At 53.3% G+C, this 23,102-nt stretch overlaps 1 protein-coding gene across 1 annotated transcript; it reads right to left on the reverse strand.

The window, feature by feature from the left end:
* Window positions 1-13,131: 13,131 nt before the first annotated feature.
* Window positions 13,132-15,538, reverse strand: SYNDIG1L (synapse differentiation inducing 1 like). Its single transcript, XM_008060179.1, has 3 exons — window positions 15,066-15,538; window positions 13,590-13,730; window positions 13,132-13,437 (listed from the first exon to the last, which is right to left on the reverse strand). The coding sequence occupies exons 1-3, from the start codon at window positions 15,477-15,479 to the stop codon at window positions 13,279-13,281; spliced, it is 714 nt and encodes a 237-aa protein (XP_008058370.1). The 5' UTR covers window positions 15,480-15,538; the 3' UTR covers window positions 13,132-13,278.
* Window positions 15,539-23,102: the final 7,564 nt, after the last annotated feature.

The following is a 23,102-nucleotide window of genomic DNA, read 5'->3' on the forward strand; positions in this document are numbered from 1 at the left end:
CTAGGCACTGGGGGTTCACAGTTGAACAGAGGGGGGTCTCTGCCTTGAGGAACTTGCAAGAGAATAAGGAGACAGGTGTGCAAACAAGTGATTGAAATCAGTGGGTGCTTTGATGAAGGTCTGTGTGAAACATAGTGGGAGCATTTTAAAGACAATGAAACCAAAGTTCATATGCCAAAGTGACTACCTTGTGATCACTGTCCAGTCTATCCAATCTTTTAAAAATCTTTTGTGAGCCTGCACTCCCTCCCCTCTGTAGTCAATATATAATGGTATCTTTTCATACATGATCTCATTTCAATGTCCCCACAACCCTGCAGGGGAGGTTATTACCACCCTCTCCGCCAGCCACTAGGCTCCGATTCCTCCTCACAGAGCCTCTGTCTGCTTCACCCACCTGGCCCCTAGTCAGCGGTGCTGCTTGACCAGGTGTGACCAAGACAGGTTAGCCACATGCCCTGAGTCAGCAGCCCATGGGAGTTACCGATTTGTCCTCTCAATCCAGAATGTGGGCTCAGATGTCTCGCCCACTACTATTAGCTGTGTAACTTTGAGCAGTGGCCTCATCTACACCGTGTTCATGACAGTTTCTGCCTCAGAGAGCTTGAGGACGAGGAGTGAAGAAGGTAAGGTGCACACGGTGCCAGAACGGTGGCTCACACTGAGCAGCCAGAGTCAAGGTTGTGTCTGTGGGCTGGCCACGTCACTTTATGGAGAATCATGGAAGTGGGCCCTGGGACCTACAGTACTCCTCTTGCTAGAGTATCCATATTTCATAAGCTCTTGTCTACTAAACACATCTGAGCCAAACAAACTCTAGTCAGATTTGAGACTGAAACATAGGACACAGTAAAAACAAAATTTGTGGTTTTAACACAGATTTGGAAAAGCTTTTAAAAATAGTTCATGGAGCTGGGTGTGGTGGCTCAAGCCTGTAATCCCAGCAATTTGGGAGGCCGAGGTGAGAGGATTGCCTGAACTCAGGGGTTCGAGACCAGCCTGGACAACTTGATGAGACCTTGTCTCTACAATAAATAAAAAAATTAGCTGGGCATGGTGGTGAGCACCTGTAGTCCCAGCTACTTGGAAAGCTGAGGTGGAAGGATCTCCTGAGCCCAGCAGGTTGAGGCTGCGGTGGCTGTGAGTGTGCCACTGCACTCCAGCCTGGGTGACAGTGTGAGACTCCAACTCAAAGAAAAAAGGAAAGAAAAATTAGTTCACGGTATCAATGGATGAATAGTTAAACCAATTGTGGTGTATACACACAATGGACTATCATTTAGCCATAAACAGAAATGAAGGACTGATACCTGCTACAGCATGAATGAACCCCAAAAATAACAAGCAAAGTGAAAGAAGCCAGACACAGGAGGGTATGTATTATATGATTTCATTTATGTGAAATATTCACAGTAGGCACAAACAGAGACAGAACTCAGACTAGTGGTTTCCAGGGGCTTGGTTGAGGGGTGGACATGGGGAGCAGCAGTCTAATGGGTGCAGGGTTTCCTTTTGGGGTGATGACAGTGTTTTGGAACTAGACAGAGGAGGTGGTTGCATTACACTGTAGGTGTACTAAATGCCACTGAATCATTCATTTTATGTTATAAGAGTTTCACTTCAATTAAAAAAAAAATTCCCAGACCCCCCCATCTTTGATTAACCTGAGGGACCCTGATTAAGACCCCGGTTAGAAAGCACCAATCCTTTCACATTTAGAGGGAAGCCAAGGCCCTGAAGGTCAGGGCTCTCCGAGGGACACAGAGCTGGTCCTGGCTGCAAGAGAGCCAGACTCCTGGCCTTGTTCCCAGATCAGATCTTCACTGGGAACCCACCCTGTGCCCATCTCTGCTCTGGGCACTGAGGAGTTAGCCATGAAGAAGACCCAGGAATCCTTTTTCCTAAAGTTTGCATTCCAGAGGTGGAAGGCTGACCATTAGACAGGTGGTAACCTGTCAAGAAGGAGCAGAGAAAGCAGATCAGTGGTGGAGTGGGGCAGCTGTTAGGACAGGCCTGTTGCAGGGCCACTGAGAGGGGATACCTGAGCAAGCCACTGGGGCACAGCGGATGAGGGAGAAGAGGGTTTCTGGTGGAAAGAGCAGGACCCGCCGGTGCAAAGGCCATGGCAGGGGCAGGCTTGGTGGGCTCAAGGACCAGCAAGGAGGCCGTGCTCACCTCTAAAAAGAGAACCTCTTTCTGTCCTGGAGAATGTAGAAAACCACTCATGCTTAACAGGCTTTCAGACATTATTTGACTGATGCTTCATAATGGAGGGTAAGTGAGAGCCTGGGCAGGATCAGGAGACACGCAGGCTTGCAGGCTTGTGGAGGAGGGTGGGGAGCTGCTGGCTGGTGGCTCTCTGATGCATCCCAGGTAAACCCCCAGGGCAGTGGTGGGGGCAAGGGACGTCCAGGCAGCACTAGGTCTGGTTGCTCTGTTGGGGTGATCATCTCAATGGGCTTCTCAGAGTGTGGAGTCTTTCACAGGCTGCTCTGGGAGATAGAGCTGCTGGAGAGGCTTCTTCTCTCTCTCCACCTGCAGGCTGCGGGGTGGAGGGGGTGTAAAGAAAGGGAGTCCAGAGTTGGTAGGGGGGCTGGAAGAGGCTGCTAGCAGGCAGAGGGCTGGCAAATTCTGAGATGTTTCCCTGCTCAAAAAACCAGACTCAGTTCCTGCCCGAGTTTAGGTAAAGAAGAAAGTAAAGATTTACTTCAGGCGAGAGTGGAAGCTGCTCCCTGAACGGAATTTTTCTTTCAACATTCTGACTCATCCTTGCTGGTAGATGGGGTTTGAGAGACAGGGTTAAACTGGAGACAGACATTAGTCTAATACTCAGAGAAATAAATGCACAATGGCAGCTGGGACCTGGACCTTGAAGAAGGAGACCATGAGGGCTCAGAGATGCATAATCGTGGGGACAGAGCAGCCAGGTTGGTGAGAGAAGGACTTCCTGGAAGAAGTGACTTTAGAACCAAGTCATGAAGGGTGAATAGGAGTTAATTAGTTCAAGAAAGGAAGACCTGGCAAGGAGTGTTAAGGCTCCTCAATTTCCCAGCTAGTTGGGCAATTTCACTTCCCTCTCCTGTACCTCAGTTTTGCAGTCTATAAAATGTGGGCGAATGCAGAAAAGAATGGATGCAGTAGCTAGCATAAGGTGGCACGCAAGAATCTCAATCTAAAGCCCTGAGTTGCCCTTCATTTCCTGCTTGCTGCTGGGAAGAGCCCCCACTTCACCCCACACAAGCAGGCAACTCTGCAAAGGAACCTCTGGTCCCAGCACACCACTCCCAGCTACTCCGAGCAACACACAGGTCCCCTGCACAGGCAGGGTGGCAGGGGGCCTGTCTCCTGGATGTAAGGCTGCATGGTGGGAAGGGAGGGCAGTGAGAACCTGTGCTTATGCCACAGAGGCAAGCTTCCGACACCTCTGGCTGGATACCGGTTGTCCCCCGCCCCAGGTCATGGCGGTCCTGTTCCCCAGGATTCCTTCTCCCTGGCTAGGTAGCTGCTCTGGGTCCCACCCAAGCGGGCTGTGTGCTCCAATGGCTCTGTCCTCCTTGGCTTTCAGTGGTCACTCGGAAGTCCAAAGGCTGCTCCTTTTCTTCACCAATACCAGATGACCTCGCAGGTGCTAGGCAGGTTTGCTGGGCTTCTTCAGGCGGCAGGGAGCAGATATTCCTTAAAATGCTCAGGGGTTAAAAACATATGCTCCGTGGCTCAGCCTGTCATCCCAGCACTTTGGGAGGCCGAGGCGACTGGATTGCCTGAGTCCGCAGGTTCAAGACCAGCTCAGGCAACTTGGCAAGACCTTATCTCTACAATTAATAAAAAATTAGCTGGGCGTGGTAGCGCGTACCTGTAGTTTCAGCTACTTGGAAGGCTGAGGTGGAAGGATCGCCGGAGCCCAGCAAGTCAATGTTGAGGTGGCTGTGAGTGTGCCACTGCACTCCAGCCTGGGCGACAGAGTGAGATTCCAACTCAGACAAAACAAAACAAAACAAAACATGTGCTTCTCACTCTGTGACCCTCACCCTTGCCCGCTTGTGGCCCTGGTGGCATCAGTCTTGAGAGTAGGATAGAGAAATGACCAAGGTGTGGGGACTAGAGCCAAATTCCCCTCACTAACTGGGTTCCCCTTACCGCAGACTCGTTGTGTGGTCAAGGACAAGTTACTTTACCCTTCTGCACCCCAGTTTCCTTAATCCTAAAACAGGAATTGGAGTAGAATCAGTCTCCCAGGGTTGTTGTCAGGATTCACTGAATAAGATTTATGACTAGCCTAGAACTAGGCATGGCATGGAGTAAGTACCTGATATCCTTTTACTATGGTGCTCCCATTAATGTGGTTGATTTTATACATCTTTGTCAGTGATTTTGCTTTCGTCTGCTTAAGTTGCCATCTACCTGGGTACAGGTGTTACAATGGGAGGAGACAGACATTTATTTAATACTCAGAGAAATAAATGCACAGTGGCAGCTGAATCCTGGGCCTTGAAGGAGACCGTGGGGACTCAGAGATGCACAAATGTAGGAACAGACCAGTCAGGCAGGTGAGGGAAGGGCTTCCCGGAGGAAGTGACTTTAGAACCAAGACATGAAGGGTAAATGGGAGTTAATTAGTCCAAGAAAGTAAAGAAACATATTTCAGGCAGGGAATTAGCACATGCACAGACCTGGTAAGTGTGGAGGGCTGAAGGAAGGCCGACGCGGTGGGGTGCAGAGAGCTTGAGGAGTGTGATGTGAGTTGGCTGGGACTCTAAGCAGGTTGAGGAGTTTGGCTTTTTTTTGAGTCAGAGTCTCACTCTGTCGCCCAGGCTGGAGTGCAGTGGCACGTTCACGGCCACCCCAGCGTTGATCTACTGGTCTCTGGCAATCTGTCCACCTCAGCCTTCCAAGTAGCCGAAACTACAGTCACGTGCTACCATGCCCAGTTAATTTTTTATTGATTGTAGAGACGAGGTCTCGCCAAGTTGTGCAGGCTGGTCTCGAACCCTTGGGCTCAGGCAATCCAGTTGCCTCGGCCTCCCAAAGTGCTGTGATTACAGGCTGAGCCACTGAGCCTGGCCTTTGAGTTTGACTTTTATCTGAGAGAGGTGGGTATCCTTTGACAGCTTTAACCAAGGGAGGATGATGTGACCAAATTTGCCTTAGGAATGTTCACTTTAGCTAAAGAGAGGCCAGGGAGGAGGCCATTTCAGGGGCTTTTATTTTTTCCTATTAAAATCATCTTTGAGCCGGGCTCGGTGGCTCAGCCTGTAATCCCAGCACTTTGGGAGGCTGAGGTGAGTGGATTGCCTGAGCCTGCGGGTTCGAGACCTGCCTGGGCAAGTTGGCGACACCTCATCTCCACTAAATCAAAAAATTAGCCGGGCATGGTAGCGGAGGCCTGTAATTCCGGCTACTCGGAAGGCTGAGGCAGAAGGATCCCCGGAGCCCAGCAGGTCGAGGCTGCAGTGGCTGGGAGCGGCCACTGCACTCCGGTCTGGGAGACAGAGTGAGACTCCAACTCAAAAAAAAAAAAAAAAAATCATCTTTGAGAAGAGGCTTGGGCAGACGTATAATAGTATTAGAGTATTTTTATACAATATAATAATTATCTCTTGTCGTAGTCTTGTAAAAAACGCATAATGTAAATTTTATTTTTAAAAAAATTTTTAAGTTTTTAATTTTTTTTGAGTTGAAGTCTCAGTTGCCCAGGCTGGAGGGCAGTGGCACGCTTCTGGCCACTGCAGCCTTGACCTGTTGGGCTTAGGCGATCCTTCCGCCTTAGCCTTCCAAGTAGCTGGAACTAGAGGTGCACACCACCACACCCGGCCAATATTTTGATTTATTGTAGAGATGAAGTATCACCAAGTTGCCCAGGCTAGTCTTGAACCCCTGGGCTCAGGCAATCCTATTGCCTCAGCCTCCCAAAGTGCTGGGATTACAGGTTGAGCCACCACGCCCGGCCTAAGCCACCACGCCTGGCCACATAATGTAAATTTACCATCTTATCCATTTTGTGTCTAGTTCAGTAGCATTAAGCATATCACATTGTTGTGCAAGAGATCTCCAGAACTTTCTCATCTTGCAAAACTGAAACTCTATACTCGTTAAATAACGCCTCATTTCCCCTCCTCAACCCCTGCCGGCCACCATTCTATGTTCCCTTTCTGAGACTTTGACTTCTCTAGGGACCTCATATGAATGGAATCATCTAGTTTTTGTCCCTTAGCATGATGTTCTTGAGGTTCATTCGTGTGGCAGCATGTGATGGGGTGATGGGTCATTTAGGAGGCCTTTGCGGGAGTCTGAGCAAGAGCTGACAGGGACTTGGACTAGGGCTTGGTGACAGAGACGGCAAGAAGCAGAGTCAGGGAGATTCGGGGCAGGTAGTTACAGGACCTGGTGAAGGACGGTCAGGTGGCGAGGTTGGGAGAGGCTGTGCCCTTGCCTCTGGCCTAGCCTTCTGAAGGGACTGTTGACAGGTCAGTGGCATCCAGATTTGTGTGCTCCTTTGGAGGATGGGAGTCAGGAGGGGCTGAGCTGAGAGCAGAGGAAACTGAGAAGATCCTTTTCTCTATCTGCACCCACAACTTCGGGGAGACAGAGGAAGAGAGGTGCATGCAGCCACTCTGGCTTCTGTGTCCTATTGTGACTTGCATGGAGTGCAGACCTTGCAGCACCAGGAAGACGGTCATTGTGGCATCCCAGATGAAAGGCGGAAGGGAGGAAACGGGTGAGAGCTCTGTGCTCTGTCTCCATGCAGACACCAACGGGCTGGGCACCCCAGGGATCCACACTGCTGTCTCTGGTCTCTTTCATCTTCCTTGGAACTGCAAGGCCCCTCCCAGCTAGATATTCCTTTCTGCTCCTATCTCCCCCAAGAAGGGAAAGAATCCTGACTCCAACCCCCTGCAGTCTGGTGACAAGTCACTTCTTTCCCAGTGATATTCACAGTGACCAGGAGGCAAGCATCCATGAAAGGCAGGCCCTACACCAGACCTGGGGTTCCCATGTGCCACACTCTCAGACCATATTGATTTGAACAGGGGTGGTGGTGACTCCTGGGCGGAGACGGTTAGCTCTGCTGGGTGTTGGGGCAGCAGAGAGGTGTGAGTTGTCCGAAAAGGCCGCAGAGGGGATGAGATTTTCTTGATCTGTGTCTTGGAAGATTTCTGTCAGTTTGGAGAAAAGAAGTTCAGGAAGTGGAGGCAGATACAGAAATTCCAGGCAGCGGGAATCACCGGAGCAAAGGCAGGGAGATGAGACACACCCATGCCTTCAGCTGGCAGCCAGCAGAGATCTGCTCGGAGGTCAGTGGGGTCCAGGGCCACCAGGATTTTGGCTTTCATCTCTCTGGCTATGGAAGGGATGGTGGGGAGATGGCAGGAAGGGGAGGGGAGGAACTTCTGGAAGAAAACCACTTAGAGCCTTGGTCTGCTGGAGATAACCTTTTTTTTTTTTAGTTGAAATCTCACTCTGTTGCCCAGGCAGGAGCGCAGTGACATGCTCACGGTCACTGCAGCCTCGGCCTGCTAGGCTCAGGCATCCCTCTGCCTCAGCCTTCCACATAGCTGGAGCTACAGGCATGCGCCACCACATACAGCTAATTTTTTGATTTATTATAGAGATGAGATCTTGCCAAGTTGCCCAGGTTGGTCTCGAACCTGTGGGCTCAGGCAATCCTCTCATCTCGGCCTTCCAAAATGCTGGGATTATAGGTATGAGCCTCCATACCTGACCCTGGAGACAACTTTTTAAGAAATTTCGTAATGCACATACTAGACACTCAGTGCTCTAGGAGGTATGCCAGTACTAAGTTATATCATATTCACAGTAACCTGGCAGGAATCACCATCATGATCCCATTTTCCAGATGGTAAAACTCCAAGGCCAGGTTGCCTGAAGTTGCACAGATGCAGGGATTTGAACTGGGCATTCCGGCTTCACAGGCTGTGTCCCCAGCCACGGGTTGTGCTCTGTGCCAGCAGAGTTATGCGAAGTGTTAGGGACAGGGCTGGAGGGGGTAAAGGGGGGAACCAGGAGGGAGTTGGCCCCAGGTGGGGTGGAGGCAGTGGGTGTGGGCGGAGCCTCAGACCCTCCCAGCGGGCATTCACCGAGCTGTGGAACCCGGAAGGGCCTGCAGTCCTCAGTTTCTGTGTCTGTAAAATGGGAGCAGGAACACCTGCCTCGGTGGTCGACAGAGCCAGCATTCAGGGTGTCCCTGCTGCTTGTCCTTCACCCTGGCCCTCCCCTCCCCCTGTTCTGGGTACAAACACGCCTGCCTCCCCTCCATCCCCTTCCTGGCTGTCTCTGGGGACCCTGCCTTCTGGGGATTTCTTTTTCTGTCATATCCCAGTGAAGCAAGATGTGACTTTGAAACCTGCCCGGCTCTTTAGATGGAGGGAGGCAGAAGCAGTTCAAGGGCTGTTGGAAGTATCTAGAAATGCAGATGGGCCGAACGGGCACCTTTTATTTTGGCTCAGCACATCAGAGTTTCCCCATGGGGATCCCCCCGCCCAGAGTAGCACCTTCCCTGTCTCAGGGAGGATGAGAGGTGAGCCGGGATGGGCAAAAGCAGGGCTGCCACTCTCCCGCCCCACCCCTGCCAAGCCACCAGAAATAGAAGGGCCAAGGTGTCAGCCCCTCCCTGGCCAGGGAAGCCTTTGAAGCCGGGAGCAGCCGGGAGGGAACGCTGAGAGAAGCAAGCGTGTTAATATTTGCTGGGCCGCGGCAGCATTTGCCCCTGGTTTTCCTGTGTTTCTGAGGCAACCAGACATCACCAGCCTCACTCAGCAGCTCTGGGTCTGGGAGGCAAGGCCTGGTCATGGCTTGTGATTTGCTGTGTGACACTGGGCAACTCACCTCCCTCTCTGGGCCCAAGTTGTCTTATCTGCAGCATGAGGGATTGTGGCTAGATCACCTCCCAGTTTCCTTCCTGCTGTGGCACTCAGGATGCGCACCTTTGGCCATTGGCCCCTTCTCCTGCCCTCTGACTGGGGCTTGGGCCTGGCTGGGGTGGGTAATGTGGGAGGCTGCCTGGACAGCTGCAGGGCAGCAGGGGACATTGCTGCATGGCGGATTTGCCCAGATCCCTTCCTCGGGGGCACCCGCAGAGGGGAGAGAGGCTGTGGGCACAGAGGTCGTGTCTTTGTGGCAAGGGCCACATTTCAGCTATTTAACAGCCAGGGCAGCCAGGCAGGGATAGGTGCGTTTGGGGGAGGGGGGCTGTGTGTCAGCGGTGAACCCTTTAGCTCCCAGCTGGAGAGCCCTGGGGGTGCTGGAGGAGGGGCCAGGGAGGAAAGAAAGGGAGATTTTGGAGCTTAGGGCAGGCCCTTTTTATCAGCTGGCTGGAAGCATTTCCAGCATGCATATGGGTCTTCAACCCTGTTGATGGGCAGAGAGTGGTAGCAAGCGTTGCCAGGCCCTGGGGGCAAATCTCCAAAAAGTTCCTTCCACTTAGGGTGGGCAGATCACTGTGGCCGCTTGGCCTGAGTTCCCGTGGCCCCTGGCTGGGCCACTGCACACTCCTTCTTCCCAGGCTGGGGTAGTGAAGGGAGGGCCCTTCCACACACCTGTGCCCACCGCACCTGAGGCCCTGCCTGCCCTGCAGCTGCCCTGGTGGTTAAACCACGGACCACCTGCCCAGTGACCCAGCTCCAGATTCCTCTGGCTTTCCCCCAGCTTTCCACCTGGACAGGCCTGCTTGGCCCCATCCCTCACACCCCATGGCACACCGTGTTCCCAGGCGAGTGCAGTTCTCATCTTGGTCCTGCTGACCCCTGGGAAGAAGGTCGAGGTGGGCTGGAGGGCAGGCAGGGGCAGGTCCAGTTTAAGGGCACCGGCAAGGGACCCTGGTGCAGGCCTTGCTTTGATGACTGTCCCGGCTTCCCTGTGCAGCAATTTCAGTTTCTATTTTGAACAGTTTGGGTTGGCTGCTCCTCTGCCTTCCTGCTGGGTGTTTATAGGGAGGAAAATAATTGGTAATATTTGCACAGATGTGCTGGCACTGCAGCTCATCACGGCACCTCACCCGGGGGACCCTCCCTGCCCCCGCCTGTCCCTGCCAGCCTGAGGGGAGTCACTGTAGTCCGGTGCCCCCCAGGGCCCTCAGGTGCAGGCAGAGTTGGAAAGCAGAGGCCCGAAGTGCCCCAGGCTTGTCCCAGGGCCTCAGCAGGAAGCAGGTGGGTGTCACTGCCTGTGCTCCTGGGACTGATCCTGATAAGCCTGGGCTCCCAAGGCTACCAGAACTGCCCTTCCTGGGGCCTGTTAGGAGGGAAGTCCCGAGCCTCATTTCAGATTCCATCCTCTCCTGCTGAGCCTGATTTGCAGCTGAATGCAGGGGTAGCGGGAAAGGGGGAGCAGGACTAGGGTGGCAGAGAAAAAAAATCATCTGGTTTCTCTTCCCTGTCTCAGGGCATGGAACAGGATTTCGGAGGCTGGAAGGAGCTGGGATTGTCTGGGCTGGAAGGCAGGGCCTGGACTGGGGTGCAAACTGCCCAGTGCCTTTCCTGGGTCCGAGTCAGCCTGGCTATGGGTGAGACCTCGGAGCAGACAGGGCTGAGCAGGGCTGGGCAGGACCTCTCAGACACTGAGCCTCCTTCACCCCTTGCATGTGCATGTGCTTCATGTGTGGTGCACACGCCAGCGTGTGCATGTGTCACCGTGCCTGTGTGTGTGCACGGTTGCATGGCTGTGTGCCTGTGTGTGTGCGTGCCTGTGTGTAGGTCCCTGGTACAAGGACTCAACTGTAGGTGGTTATTGGGGGGTGATCCAGGGAGCACAGAGGGAGAATGGAGAAGAAGACAGAGAGGAAGGCAGAGTCTGGCAGCCAACAGTCCTCAGGGCAAACCCCTTTTGCGGACTGGCTCAGTTGAAAAAGCTGCCTTGCCTGAGGCCACACCCCTTTCCGGGTGGCCACATCCAGCGACTGATCCTGGAGCGGGTGGAAAGGCCTGGTCAGCTCTGAAGGGCCTCTTTCTCCACTGTGGCCTGATCTGCCCCTGTGCCTGTGTCTGCTTCCTCCTCCTCCTCCTCCTGCCTGCAAGTGTCATCAGAGAGCAGCCCCTCGTATTTGTCCTGCGTGCTACCCTCCATCTCTGGGGCACCACCCCATGTGGCATGTGTGAGTGGCTGTGTCTCACAGCAGGTGCACACATGGGTGTGGCATGAGCATAACCCACCTTCCCAGGTCCACCATGTTCGGTGACCCAGAGGCCGGGCCGGACCCTCTGCTGGCCCAGGTGGGCTCCTAGGGCTCCAGGACCCAGAGGCTGTTGGAGATTTGGTGCTGAGCTGGGGCCTGAGGCAGGTGGAGATGGCTTCCTGGCCACATCACTCAGGAGTGGTTCCTGGGATGGAAGATATGTGGACCCCAAGAATGGGCAGTGGGACGTGGGGCTCCTCGGTTCCCTACACTCTGGATTCACCCTTGGGAGGTCCGGGCAGCTCCATGGAGCCTCACCACCTCCTTCCCACCACTCCAATCCCTTCCTTCCTGACCTCCAAGGCCCTTGGTTCTCCAGGCACAGGTCTTGCCTTGGGTTGCAGAGTCAAGTGCACGCTGTCACCCTACATCTAGGGTACTGATGAGTGGCAGAGAGGTCCCAGGCCAGTGTAGACACTCTGGCCACCCCTCCTCCTAAGGCCCATGTCTGGAGGCTGCTGGCTTGGGAGGAGCAGACACAGCAATGGGGTCTTGGAGAAGAATGGGACTCAGGCAGGGTGGGCAGGAGAGAACAAGAGGCCCAGAGGCACCAGGTGTTACAGAAACATTTATTACAAGGTTTGGTAAATAGAGTAATGGGACCTAAAAACTGCAGACAATGCAGGAGTGGAGGGCAATGCCCCCGGTGGGAAGGAATGGTCAGTGGCGGCGCTGCAGCCCTGGCTCTGGATGGGGCACAGGAGGGACCAGGTCCCCAAGCCATGCTAGCAGGGCCCCATAGCTCCCAATGCACATCCCCCCTGCCTGGTATCTCTAGAGTCTTGGATGTGCCCTGGTGGCTGGGGGTGTCAGGGGCAGCCCTGAGCAGGGGCATCTGTGAAGATGCTCGCAGATGGCCAGGGGCCCACCACTGACCCCCAGCATTCAGAGGTGAGCAAACGTCACTGGTCTTTGAGAGACAGGCCTCCTTGAGTTGGTGGAACCCTTGGGAACAGCTGCAGTTTGGTTCCAGCTAGGACGTTCCAGGCAGAACCCAAGTAGCTTGGAAAGCCTCTATGGAAGACTCCCGCCCCACCTTGCCCACAAATACAAGGAGTAATGTGAAGACAAATCCCTTTGATGAGTTCTACTTATCCTTTTAGGCTTTACTCAAGGGACACTCCTCCAGAAAGGCTTCCTGAGAACTGTTGGCCACTCAGCAGGCCACCCTGTACCCTCCTGTCATCTATACTCACTACTCCCCAGGGTCTCTCCACACTGTGTTTCCTGCAGGGCTGGACCTAAGTTTCCACACTCAGTGGCCAGCAGGCCAACAGCACTCTCTCTCCATCTACCTGTGCTGGCATTGGCTCAGGGCTCCCAGACAGAGCCCGGAAAAGGACCACAGGGCAGGGAGATGGGCAGGGTGGAGAGGCATGTGGGGTCCAGCAATATTTTAGGGCCTTCAAGTCTCTGTCATCAGAACTGCCTTTTTTACCCTTGCACAAAGAAGCTCCTTGGCTCAGAGTTCACATACCAAGACCCCTCTTCTGTCTAGAATCTTCAGTGTCTTCGTAGCTCACAGGAGCGGTGAGCACCCTTAGAGTCAGAGAGAGCAAGGGCTCCTGGGCCTCCTGCATTTCCCTCCTGGCCGGTGGGGGCCTGGGCGCGCTGGGGTCAGGAGGGAGCAGGGTGCGGGGGTGGGGGGAGCAGGCAGAGATCCATATGGCTGAAAGCACTGGGCAGTCCCCTGTCCCCGGGTACCCTTCACCTCCCTATAACCTCCTGCTCTTTCTCTATGGGGAGGTTGGCAGGGTGGGTGGTGAGCTGCCAGCATGGTGGGAAACCCTCAAGGGAATGTGCAGAATGGCTGAGCTAGACCCGCTGGGATGGCCTGGTGGCAGCTCTGCCCTCTTCTGCTGCCCATTGCAGCCTGGGTTAGAGGGTGGTGCCCCTGCCTTGCTCTGGGCCTGGGTTGGGGGGAGAAAAGGAAGTGAAAGTTGAGTTTGGCAGGCTGCAGACTGGGGGCATCCCCCAGCAAGCCACTCTCAGGGAGTCTCTTCAATGGCCGGGGCTCTCCACAGGGTCTGCGAACCCAAGCCCTGTGCCTCCTCAGGTGGGCAGGGGAGTCAGGATGCAGGCCCTACTGGCCACTAGCCATGGCCAGTTTGGGACAGGTAAGCTGCCAGAGCCACCACCACGGCCACATAGAGACCGGCCCCTACGGCGATGGCGAGGGTGGCCAGGAAGAGGGCCCGGCGGGAGGTGGTGCTGGCCAGGCGGAAGTCCCCCTTGGAGATGGCCTTGCTGGTCTAGGGAGAGAAACGGGCTAATGAATGTGAGTGTCCCCACACTCAGCCAAACAGCCCAGCCCGCCAGGCCCCGGCCCGTCTTGCAGTGGGGAGGCCCAGCCTCTAATGGCGGGCGGTGCCGGAGCGGGAGTCCTGGGCCTAGCAGCTCTTACCCCCTGGGAGAAGTAGAAGGCAGCAACACCCAGTGGCCAGAAGCAGCAGAGCATGGAGAAGAGGGTGAGGCCCAGGTGGTCCCGGGGAGGCAGCGTGAGGAAGTTGTCTTCGCTTTCACTCTCTGTTGAGGTCGTGTCGCTCTGCAAAACAGTGGGTTTTGGTGAATCAGCCTGGATCGGTCCAGCCTTGTCAGACTGGCAAGAGCTTTTTAAAAAGGCAGTACATGGTGGGCAGTGGTGCAGAGTGACAGCCAGGCTCTCCTTCTGTGGGTGGGTGTGGAGGACAGCCTTGGCACCCTCTACCTAAAGCCTTAATCGTGACCTGACAATTCCAATCAGGAATTATCATGAGGCGAGGCAAGTATCATATCCAGGGATGTTCACATAGCCCAACAATTGTGAAAAGCTAGAAATGCTCTCAGTGCTCAGTAACCAGGAGGTTGAGTCAATAAATGGTGGAAAGACCATCCAACCACCCAAAACCACCTTGTAGAAAAACTTAAATTACTTGGCGCAATACTGAAATGTACTGCTCGGAGAGAAAAATCAGGCTGTAAAACCAAGAACAGCACAATTTCTTCTGAGGAGTGATATGGGAAAGAAAACGTGAATGAAAAGAGATTTGGACAATCATCCACCAAAATAACATTATCTCCGAGTGGTTTTCTGTATTGAGTTTAAATTACTTACCTAATTAAGAAAATGAGAACAACAGATACCATTAAACAATTACATAGTCAACCTGAGCTGGTGTTTCTCAAAGTGTGGACTGTAAGCTAGATGCAGTGGCTCAAGTCTATAATTCCAGCACTTTGGGAGGCAGAGGTGAGAGGACTGCCTGAGCCTACGGGTTCGAGAACAACCTGGGCAACTTGATGAGACCTCGTCTCTACAATAAATAAAAAAATACGCCAGGCATGGTAGCGCATGCCTGTAGTTCCAGCTACATGGAAGGCCGAGATGGAGGGATTGTCTCAACCCAGCAGGTTGAGGTTGTGGTGGCTGTGAGCATGCCACTGCACTCAGCCTGGGTACTTGTGTCGGAAGTCTCTTTTCTTTTTCTTCTGTTTTTTGTTGTTGTTATTTTTTTCGAGACAGGTTCTTGCTCACTCTGTTGCCCAGGCTGAAGTGCAGTGGTGCCATCATAGCTCACTGCAGCCTTGAACTTTGGACTCGAGTGATCCTCCTGCCTCATTCTCCTGAGTAGCTGGGACTACAGGCATGACTAATTAAAAAAAAAATTTGGAGCGATGGGGTGTCGTTGTTACTCAGGCTGCTCTTGGATGCCTAGCCTCAAATAATCCTCCTGCCTCTGCCTTCCAAGGTGCTGGCATTACAGGTGTGAGTCACCGAGCCTGGCCAGAAGTCTCTTTACTTTGGAAGCATATAGATTCCTGGGCCCCAGTCCACGTCTATTCAACCTCAATATCTGGTGGTGGGGCCCTGGGAATCTGCATTTTAGACACACGTGCTCACCTCCTCCTTCTCTTGGTCGTCTTGGCCCTGCAGCTCCTCTTGCACTCCATAGGACACAGTCTGGATGGTGACATCCTCTTCCATGTGGCCAGGCTCTGTGATCTGCTCTGTGGACCCTGCTTGGGGTTCCCTTCCTTCTGTGAAGCTGGTTTCACAGCTGCCTGTCCTGGGCTCCTGGACCTTGTCCCTTCCCAGGAGGCTGCTGGGCCGGTACCAGGCCTCCACGGCCAGCTGCAGGGACCCCGGGTCTAGGAGCTGGTGGGCGCGGGCCGGGCCGGTGCCACCCAGGAGGTAGGAGTAGAGCTTCTCCTGGCAGGGCCAGCTGGGCGGGACCTCTGAGTAGGTGTAGGGGCCGTGCAGGTGGGCAGGGCTCCTGGACAGCAGTGGGTTCTGCAGCTCACTCAGACTCTCCATGGTCCTAGGGGTGGCGGCTGGGGTGGGGAACCTGGGCCAGCTGCGCAGCCCTCAGACAGCCTGTCGGGAGAGAAAGACAGACAGACTCTGAGGCCGGGGTGTCCGGGCGGAGCTGGAAGTGGGGAAGATGCTGGCCCTGCCATCTGGCTTGCTCAAAGTCCGCCTGTGCTGTCATTCGCTTCTCAGAGCCTTCACTCTTTGTCTGCAGACTGGGGCTAGCCATGGCGCTCCCCAAATGGTGGCTCACTCATTATCCACTTAGCAGGCATTGATTTAGCATCGGCTGTATGCCAGGCACCATTCCAGATGCTCGGGGTACAATGGAGAGAAAGGAAGGTGAGAGGCGGGGAAGGGAGAGGGTACAACCTGTCCTCATGGAGTGTCGAGTCTGGTGGAGAAGATAACTGTAAGATCACATCTCCTTCCAGAAGAAGCATAGCAGGTGGGGCGAGAACAGGCAGGCAGCAGAGGTGACACAGAAATGCGGGGAGGGCTTTGGAGCTGAGGTCTGCAGGAGATGCCAAGGCAGCAAGCTGAAGGGATGGGGAGCACATTGCATGCAGAAGGAAGAGTGTGTGCCAAGGCCCTACGGCAGGACATGGATGCAGGCGAGGCAGCATGAGCGCCCAGGAGAGCGCTGGTTGGGCAGAGTACAGAGGAAGGTGTCAGACGGGGCATGGGCCAGACATGCGGCCCAGTTGAGGTCTGAGCAGGTGATAGGGTAGGTCCTGCAGCCTTCCCCATATGTGGGGAGTGGACTGAAGAGGGCTGGGCTGACTGTGACCCCACTAAGGTGTCTTGCTGCGACATCAAGTGGGGAAGGATGGCTGGGACTCATCGGTGGTGGAGATGGAGAAAAGGAGATGGGCCTTGGGAGATGGTGACAGGCCTCGGTGGCGGGTGGGATTTGAGGCTGAGGGGGATTCATTCTAGGGTCAGTCAGGACCACGCAAAGCCCAGAGCTCAGCACGGTGCATGCTCAGCCCTGTCATCCCTGATGGGGGAGATGCGTCCTCCAGCCATTGTCTTTGAGGGATGCACCTTAGGCCACTAGGAAAAACTGACTTCAGGAAGCACTTGTAGGGTCTAAGGGGGCCTCCCGGGTGCTGAGGTGTGACCCTATACCATACCCTATACACACAGAGACACTGAAGAGCTGCCTGTCTCTCCTCAGTTGCCCCACGTACCTACCCAGCACCTGGGAACCACGAACCCACACACATGCAGGGATGTGGAGAATGGAAGTGAGGTATAGAAATGTGGGCCAGGTGGCTCCAGAGGCCTCCCACTCCCCTCCCAGTAGGGTCATCGTGGAACCCAGGGGTGAGGGGTCTGTGTCTTGCTCTGGATTTCTTTCTTCTTCTTCTTCTTTCTTCTTCTTCTTTTTGACACAGGGTCTTTCTCTGTAACCAGGCTGAAGTGCAGTGGTGAGTTCATAGCTCACTGCAGCCCCAAACTTCTAGACTAAAGTGATCCTCCTGCCTCAGCTGAGACTACAGATGCTGCCACACCCAGCTTGTGTGTGTGTGTGTGTGTGTGTGTGTGTGTGTGTGTGTGTGTGTGAATGTGTGTGTGTGTGTGTGTGTGTGTGTGTGTGTGTGTGTGTGTGTCTCACTATGTTGCCCAGGCCTGCTTGGAACTCCTGGGCTCAGGCAACCCTCCTGCCTCAGCCTCTGGAGTGGCTGGGATTACAGGTGCTAACGACCATGCTCGATTTTGCCCTGGATTTCTAATCTGAAGACTGGGAGTTCAGTCCTGGCCTTGATGCCTTGGGCACATGCACAGGCTTTTCGGAGTTTCCTCATCTGTAAAGTGCAGATGATATTCCTGCCCATCCCACAAGGTTGTTTTGTGGATCCCAAGAGATGGCCGAGACGATGGTGTGCTGTGGATTCTAAATGGAGGAGCTGATGTCCTTCTGGGATTCAGACCTTGACTTCACTCACCTGCACGTCTGACATCCTGGCGGGTCTCTGCTAATGGAAAAGGGGAGAGCATGGGGAAATGCTTCTGCTCTCAGGGCTGGCATGGTCTAGTCTCTGTACAGCACCAGCCCTTATCAAGAATCCCTGGTGCAAGCCCGGTAAACAGCCTTGTCTACTTCTGCCCCAAGAGAAGCAACTAGATGCTGAAAATCTGGTTCCAGGAATCATGCCCAGGTAGCAGCACAGGGCAAGAGAAGGGAGGGACAGGCAAGCCAGGGCAGGGCATTGAGGGTGTGTCCATGGGGGACCAGGCTCCCTTGACTGACTGGGAGGGTGAGAGTGAGGGTGAGGGTGGGTGCTGTCTGCATGGGAGCACAGGAGCAGGAAGAGCTGCCCATGCCTCTGAGCTCTGACCCCAAAAGGGGCTGCCTCCAAGCTGGGCTCCAAGAACATCTAACAAAGAACATGGAGGGATGTGGAGAAGGGGATGTATCCAAGTGCCCAGCTCCTCACCCATGGATGGCTCCAATGGTGTCAGGGATGCTGGGCTGTCATGCACCAGGGCTCTGTTGGTGCACTTGAGTTCCACAAGGACTGTCACCTGGCTGTGGCAGAAGCCACTCTGCAGGGTATGTAAGCTTGGACACATTGTGTAGACTCAGAGTACAGTTCGTCAGCAGTCACAAAATGCAGGGCCTCCTGCCTCAGCTTCCAGAGTATCTGGGACTACAGGCGGGAGTCACCAAACCCAACTTTGCCAAATGCTGGCCCTCCTCCTTCCTGTCTGGGAGTAAAAGAATGCAGGGAGCCCCTTAGATTGTGCCGTGGAGGGCACCTTCCCATAGGCAGGAGCTGGAGCACCAAGGCGGAGGTTTTGCTGGGCCGGGCTTGTGCCTGTGCTCCTCTGGGCAGACTGACAGCAGACTGGTCTCTTCTGACCCCCAAGGGCAGCATCTGAGCTCCTGTCATGGCCTCCTTCCTCCCACCAGTGACCACAGGTGTGGAGTTGAAGGGATGGGCCACTATAAAGCTCATGGGTTTGAGAGTCAGGTGCACTGGGCTGCCATTCTTGGTCCACTTCCATTAGCTTGTCGACCGGGCCCCTCAGCTTCCCCATCTCTACCAGGGTAGGATGGATGAAGTGGTCACAGTACCGCTTGTGGCACTAACATTCCATGATCCCATGGCCCCCAGGAGCCTTACAGATGTGAACTCCCCCACCCCTCTCCCTTATGAGGATCAGGAATAGGGGGACAGCAGAGCCTAGGGAGGTCACAGCCTGAGGAAGGCAAAGGAAAGGAAAGGCTCCTCTTTTCCAGATGGGCCATGAAGCCATGGATGCATCTCCTGATTTCCCAGCCACCGCCCCAGGTTAGTGCTGCCCCAGGTCCAGGGCCCCCTTCCCTGCGCATCTCACCCGCCCTCCGGGGGAGCAGAACAAGGGTAGCCCCGCAGGTCCTCCAGCTGGTCTTAATGTCCCTCTCTCAACCTAGAACCCAAGGGTCCCTCAGTCAAAGCCCTGCTCTGTCACCATCCACGAGGGTGAGGTCTGCAGGGACTCGTGGTGGGGGTGGGAAGTCCCAGGGCACTTAGAGCAGATGAACACCTCAAACTCACCCTTGCCCTGTGTTCTGCCTCACCAGGGGATTTGGCAGTCACCTCCCTCCTGCCTGATATCCTCAGTTGGGATGGACGGAATCCTGGAGACTGCAGGGATGTTTGCAGGGCATTTGTCCAAAGCAGGCAGGGACAGCTGAGTGCTGGCTCCGACCCTGCCCCACTCCTGTCAGATTCTCCTGGGAGAAGCAAACCCAGCTGAGCCCCCACAATGCCCACACTCAGCCTTCCCTGGGCTAACCTTCCTGGAACTCCAGTGTACCTGTAAGCAGGGCATCTAGGCACTGCCTGTGCAAAGACATATGATCCTGGTTTTACACAACAGGGACAAACTGGAAGCCACTAAATGTCCAACAATGGAAGCAAGTTCAATAAATCATGGTACACAATACAATGGTACGCGGTCTCTGAACAGGTGTACTGAAAGTAATGATGTGAGAAAATACTCATTACAGATTCAGTGAGAAGGATGAGAAGAAAATGGCAAGTGCATGCAATCTCAACTCCACCAAAATGTCAAAAGCGATTATCTCTGGGGTGAGAGCACAGGTGCTTTTCATTTTCTTTTTCACACTCTGTTTTTTTTGTTTTCCACATTATTTTTTACAATGAACGTGTACTACTTTTCAGCCAGAAAAAATTAAGTTCATAGATTTCCTCTGAGCCAAATGATCTCAAATCAGTTTGAAACCTCCCCGGCTGAGGGGTTCCTGGTAGGTTTACTGGCTGAGCTCAGCATTGAAGCTGCCCACACACATGCCAACATGTGTACACATACACATGTACTCACACCCACACCTCCACTTGCTAAAGTCACTCAAGCTAGCACAACACCTGCTCATGGTCCAGCCAAAGGTCATGGTTCTCTGTGCAGCTCCAGTTTGCCCCATCACCTACGAGGACCATGTGGGAGTTCACAGCTCCAATCCCAGGGACCCACTGGAGTCCTGGCTAGAGGGAAGGGACAGCAGGTCCCCAGACTTAAGTCTTTCCTGCCCTTGGCCTTTTAGCCTGCTCCTTGGGTCTGCCTTTTCCTGTTTCCTGGAGTAAGGGACAAGCATTCAAAGCTAGTCACCACTGGCCCAGGCAGTTGTCATCACCACTCTGTGGCCTGATCTCACCTGGAGTGTGTGTGTGCCTTCCAGATCTGTGGGGTCGCCTGAGCATCTGTGGGCAAGTGTGCCTGTGTGACTGTGTAGGTGGGTGTGCACTTTGCTCCAGGGGAAAGACATGGGAGACTCTGGAATTCTGAAGCAAAGATGGCTCCAAATTGTGAAACCGGGCCTGTAGGTCTGGGCCCCACAAAGGAAGATGGGGAGATAGTGGCTCTGCAGCCACAGCCCTGTTTTTTTGTTCCTGAGTGGAGACTCAAGCAATGGACTCAAGCAGTCCTCCTGCCTCAGTCTCCCAAAGTGCTGCTGGGATTACAGGCGTGAGCCACCATGCCCGACCCTGAACTGTTCTATGCGCTCATTTTGACCTTACAGTCCTATTGGGAGAATAACAGTGGCATGGGGGCTTCCTCCTCCAGCTGGGACAGACTAACTCATGTTACCCTGCCATCCACAGCTAGGGAAGTTGGGGGTGTGAGGGGAATATGAAGGCATCAAAGACTCACCAAGGGAGCAAGAGCTTGGGGATTAAATGAGGACTTAGCTGGGCCCTCAGTTTTCCATTCTCTGACTTGGGGATGGAGAGCACACTGCCACCTCCCAGACCAGGAGCAGGAAACCATCCAGAAATCCTGGAGTCCTATTACAGCCTCCTTCTAAGTCAATTGCACTGGAGTCCTACATAGCAGATAACGTTGAATTCCTTATTTATAAGATGTGTGGGAGGGTTAGGGAGAGTTGAATTTTAACAACTCAGCTCAGTATGACCCTAGGACTTTATCAGGAGAAGAACTTACATGTACTAAGCTTTTGACCATGTGCCAAGCAGTGAACTCTTCTTTCTTCTTCTTCTTCAAGTCAGAGTCTTACTCTGTCACCCAGGCTGGAGTGCAGCATTGGCACAATCACAGCTCACCGCAGCCTTGACCTCCTGGGCTCAGGGAATCCTTCCACCTTAGCCTTCCGAGTAACTGGAACTATGGTGTAAGCTACCATGCCCAGATAATTTAAAACATTGTTTTGTAGAGATGAGGTGGTCTTTCTACACTGCCCAGGCTGGTCTTAAACTTCTGGACTCAAGCAATCCTCCTGTCTCAGTCTCCCAAAGTTCTGGGATTACAGGTATGAGCCACCGTGCCTGACCCTGAACTGTTCTAAGTGCTCATGTTGACCTTATAGTCCTAATGGGAGAATAACAGTGGCATGGGGGCTTCCTCCTCCAGCTGGGACAGACTAACTCATGTCACCCTGCCATCCACAGCCAGGGAAGCTAGGGGTGTGAGGGGAATATGAAGGCATCAAAGACTCACCAAAGGAGCAAGAACTTGGGAGGTTCAATGCCAAGATCCCAGAGGAAAGAGAGACACAGAGAGGTGAGCCTGATACTTGGCCCCACTTTCCCTCTGAGGCCGTTCCCAATTCCTAAGTGGCAGTTCCTGAATTCCAACAGTTTCAGGACTGGGGAGAACAGTTGGAGTCCAGGGCCTGTAAGGAGGGGGGCCCTATAAACACCCTGAGGTTTCAACTCAAAGCTTGTCAGGGCTACACACTAGAAGTAGAAGCAAACAGAAACAAAGCAGTCCTCGCAGGACTGAACCAGGCTTTGGGGCGGCTCTACCCAGAATTGGATGAGGGTGATCTGCATGCGGCCTCGCTGCCTACTAGAGCTAGGGTTGTCTCTGGGGCAGTGGTTCTCACACTCCAGCATCAGCATCACCTGGAGGATTTGTTAAACCCGAATTCTACCCACCCAATTGATGATTCTGGGACGAGGCCTGAGAATCTGCACTTTTAACAAGTTCCCATGTGATGTTGATGCTGCTGGTTTGGGGACACGCTTTGGAAACGACTGCTCTGACTGTCGAAAGAAGAGTGAAAAAGTGTATAGCCAGTGAGCTACTTGATGGGGAATATGAAATAATAAAAACACTCGATTCATCCAAAAGGAGGCAAGAAAAAATTAGGAAAAGGAATCTAGAACAGGCAAGACAAACAGAAAACAGTTAAGAAGTCAGAGTTATAATCAACTATATAGGTAATTGCAATAAATGTAAGTAGAATAAAATTATCCATCAAAAGACAAAGATAATCATTTAGCACCTTATTCCATTTATATGAAATTCTAGGAAAGGCAAAACAACAGTGACCGAGAGCAGGCAGGTGGTTGCCCAGGGCTGGGGGAGGGGAGGGGATTGACGGAAGAGGGGCCTGACTCTTTCGCAGGGACGAAACTGTTCTGTGTCCTGATTGTGGCAGTGGTTATATGACTGGGTGTATTTCACAAAACTCACTGAATCGTACACTTAACATTAGTGAATTTTCTCTTGTGTGCACTATACCTCAAAGATGATTTTTTCAAAAAGACAAAGATTGGATTTAAAAATAACAACAAAATCCAACTATATGCTGCGTCTAAGCAATGAAACTCAAATATAAAATGCACAAAAGTGGAAAGTAGAAGGATGGAAAAAGAACAACACTTCACAGATAATAAGTTCTACTGTGTTCCAGGTACCGTTCTAAATGCTATGCATTATCTCACTTAATTCTTACAGTAGCCCTACGAAGTCTATGCCATCATGCCTGTCATCTCTTCATCAGGACATTGAGGCCTAAGAAAGTCATGAGTGCCCACAGCACACAGCTGGTGAGCGGAGAGCTGGACGTGAGCTCTGAAGTTGGCCTGCGAAGTCCCATGCTACCACGAATCACCTTCAGTACTGAGTGCTAGCTTTCTTCTGAGCACCACATCCAGTTCTTCAAATGCTTTATCTCATTTAGTCCATCCTCTTTCACATCTGGGGCTCAGAGACTTAAGTAGAGTTTCTGAGATCACGCAGCTGGAGAGTGGCAGAGCCCCATGTGACCCCCACTAAGCAGTGAGGGGTGGGGTGGAGGAGAGCAATGATCCTGGCAATGAAATACATGGGCTGGCCTGACCAGCACTGCATTCTCCAGGACTCTGCAGG

This window comes from Carlito syrichta, unplaced genomic scaffold (assembly GCF_000164805.1).
Source record: "Carlito syrichta isolate Samal-C Ts95f unplaced genomic scaffold, Tarsius_syrichta-2.0.1 Scaffold304554, whole genome shotgun sequence".
In the NCBI taxonomy this organism is placed as follows: Eukaryota; Metazoa; Chordata; class Mammalia; order Primates; family Tarsiidae; genus Carlito; species Carlito syrichta.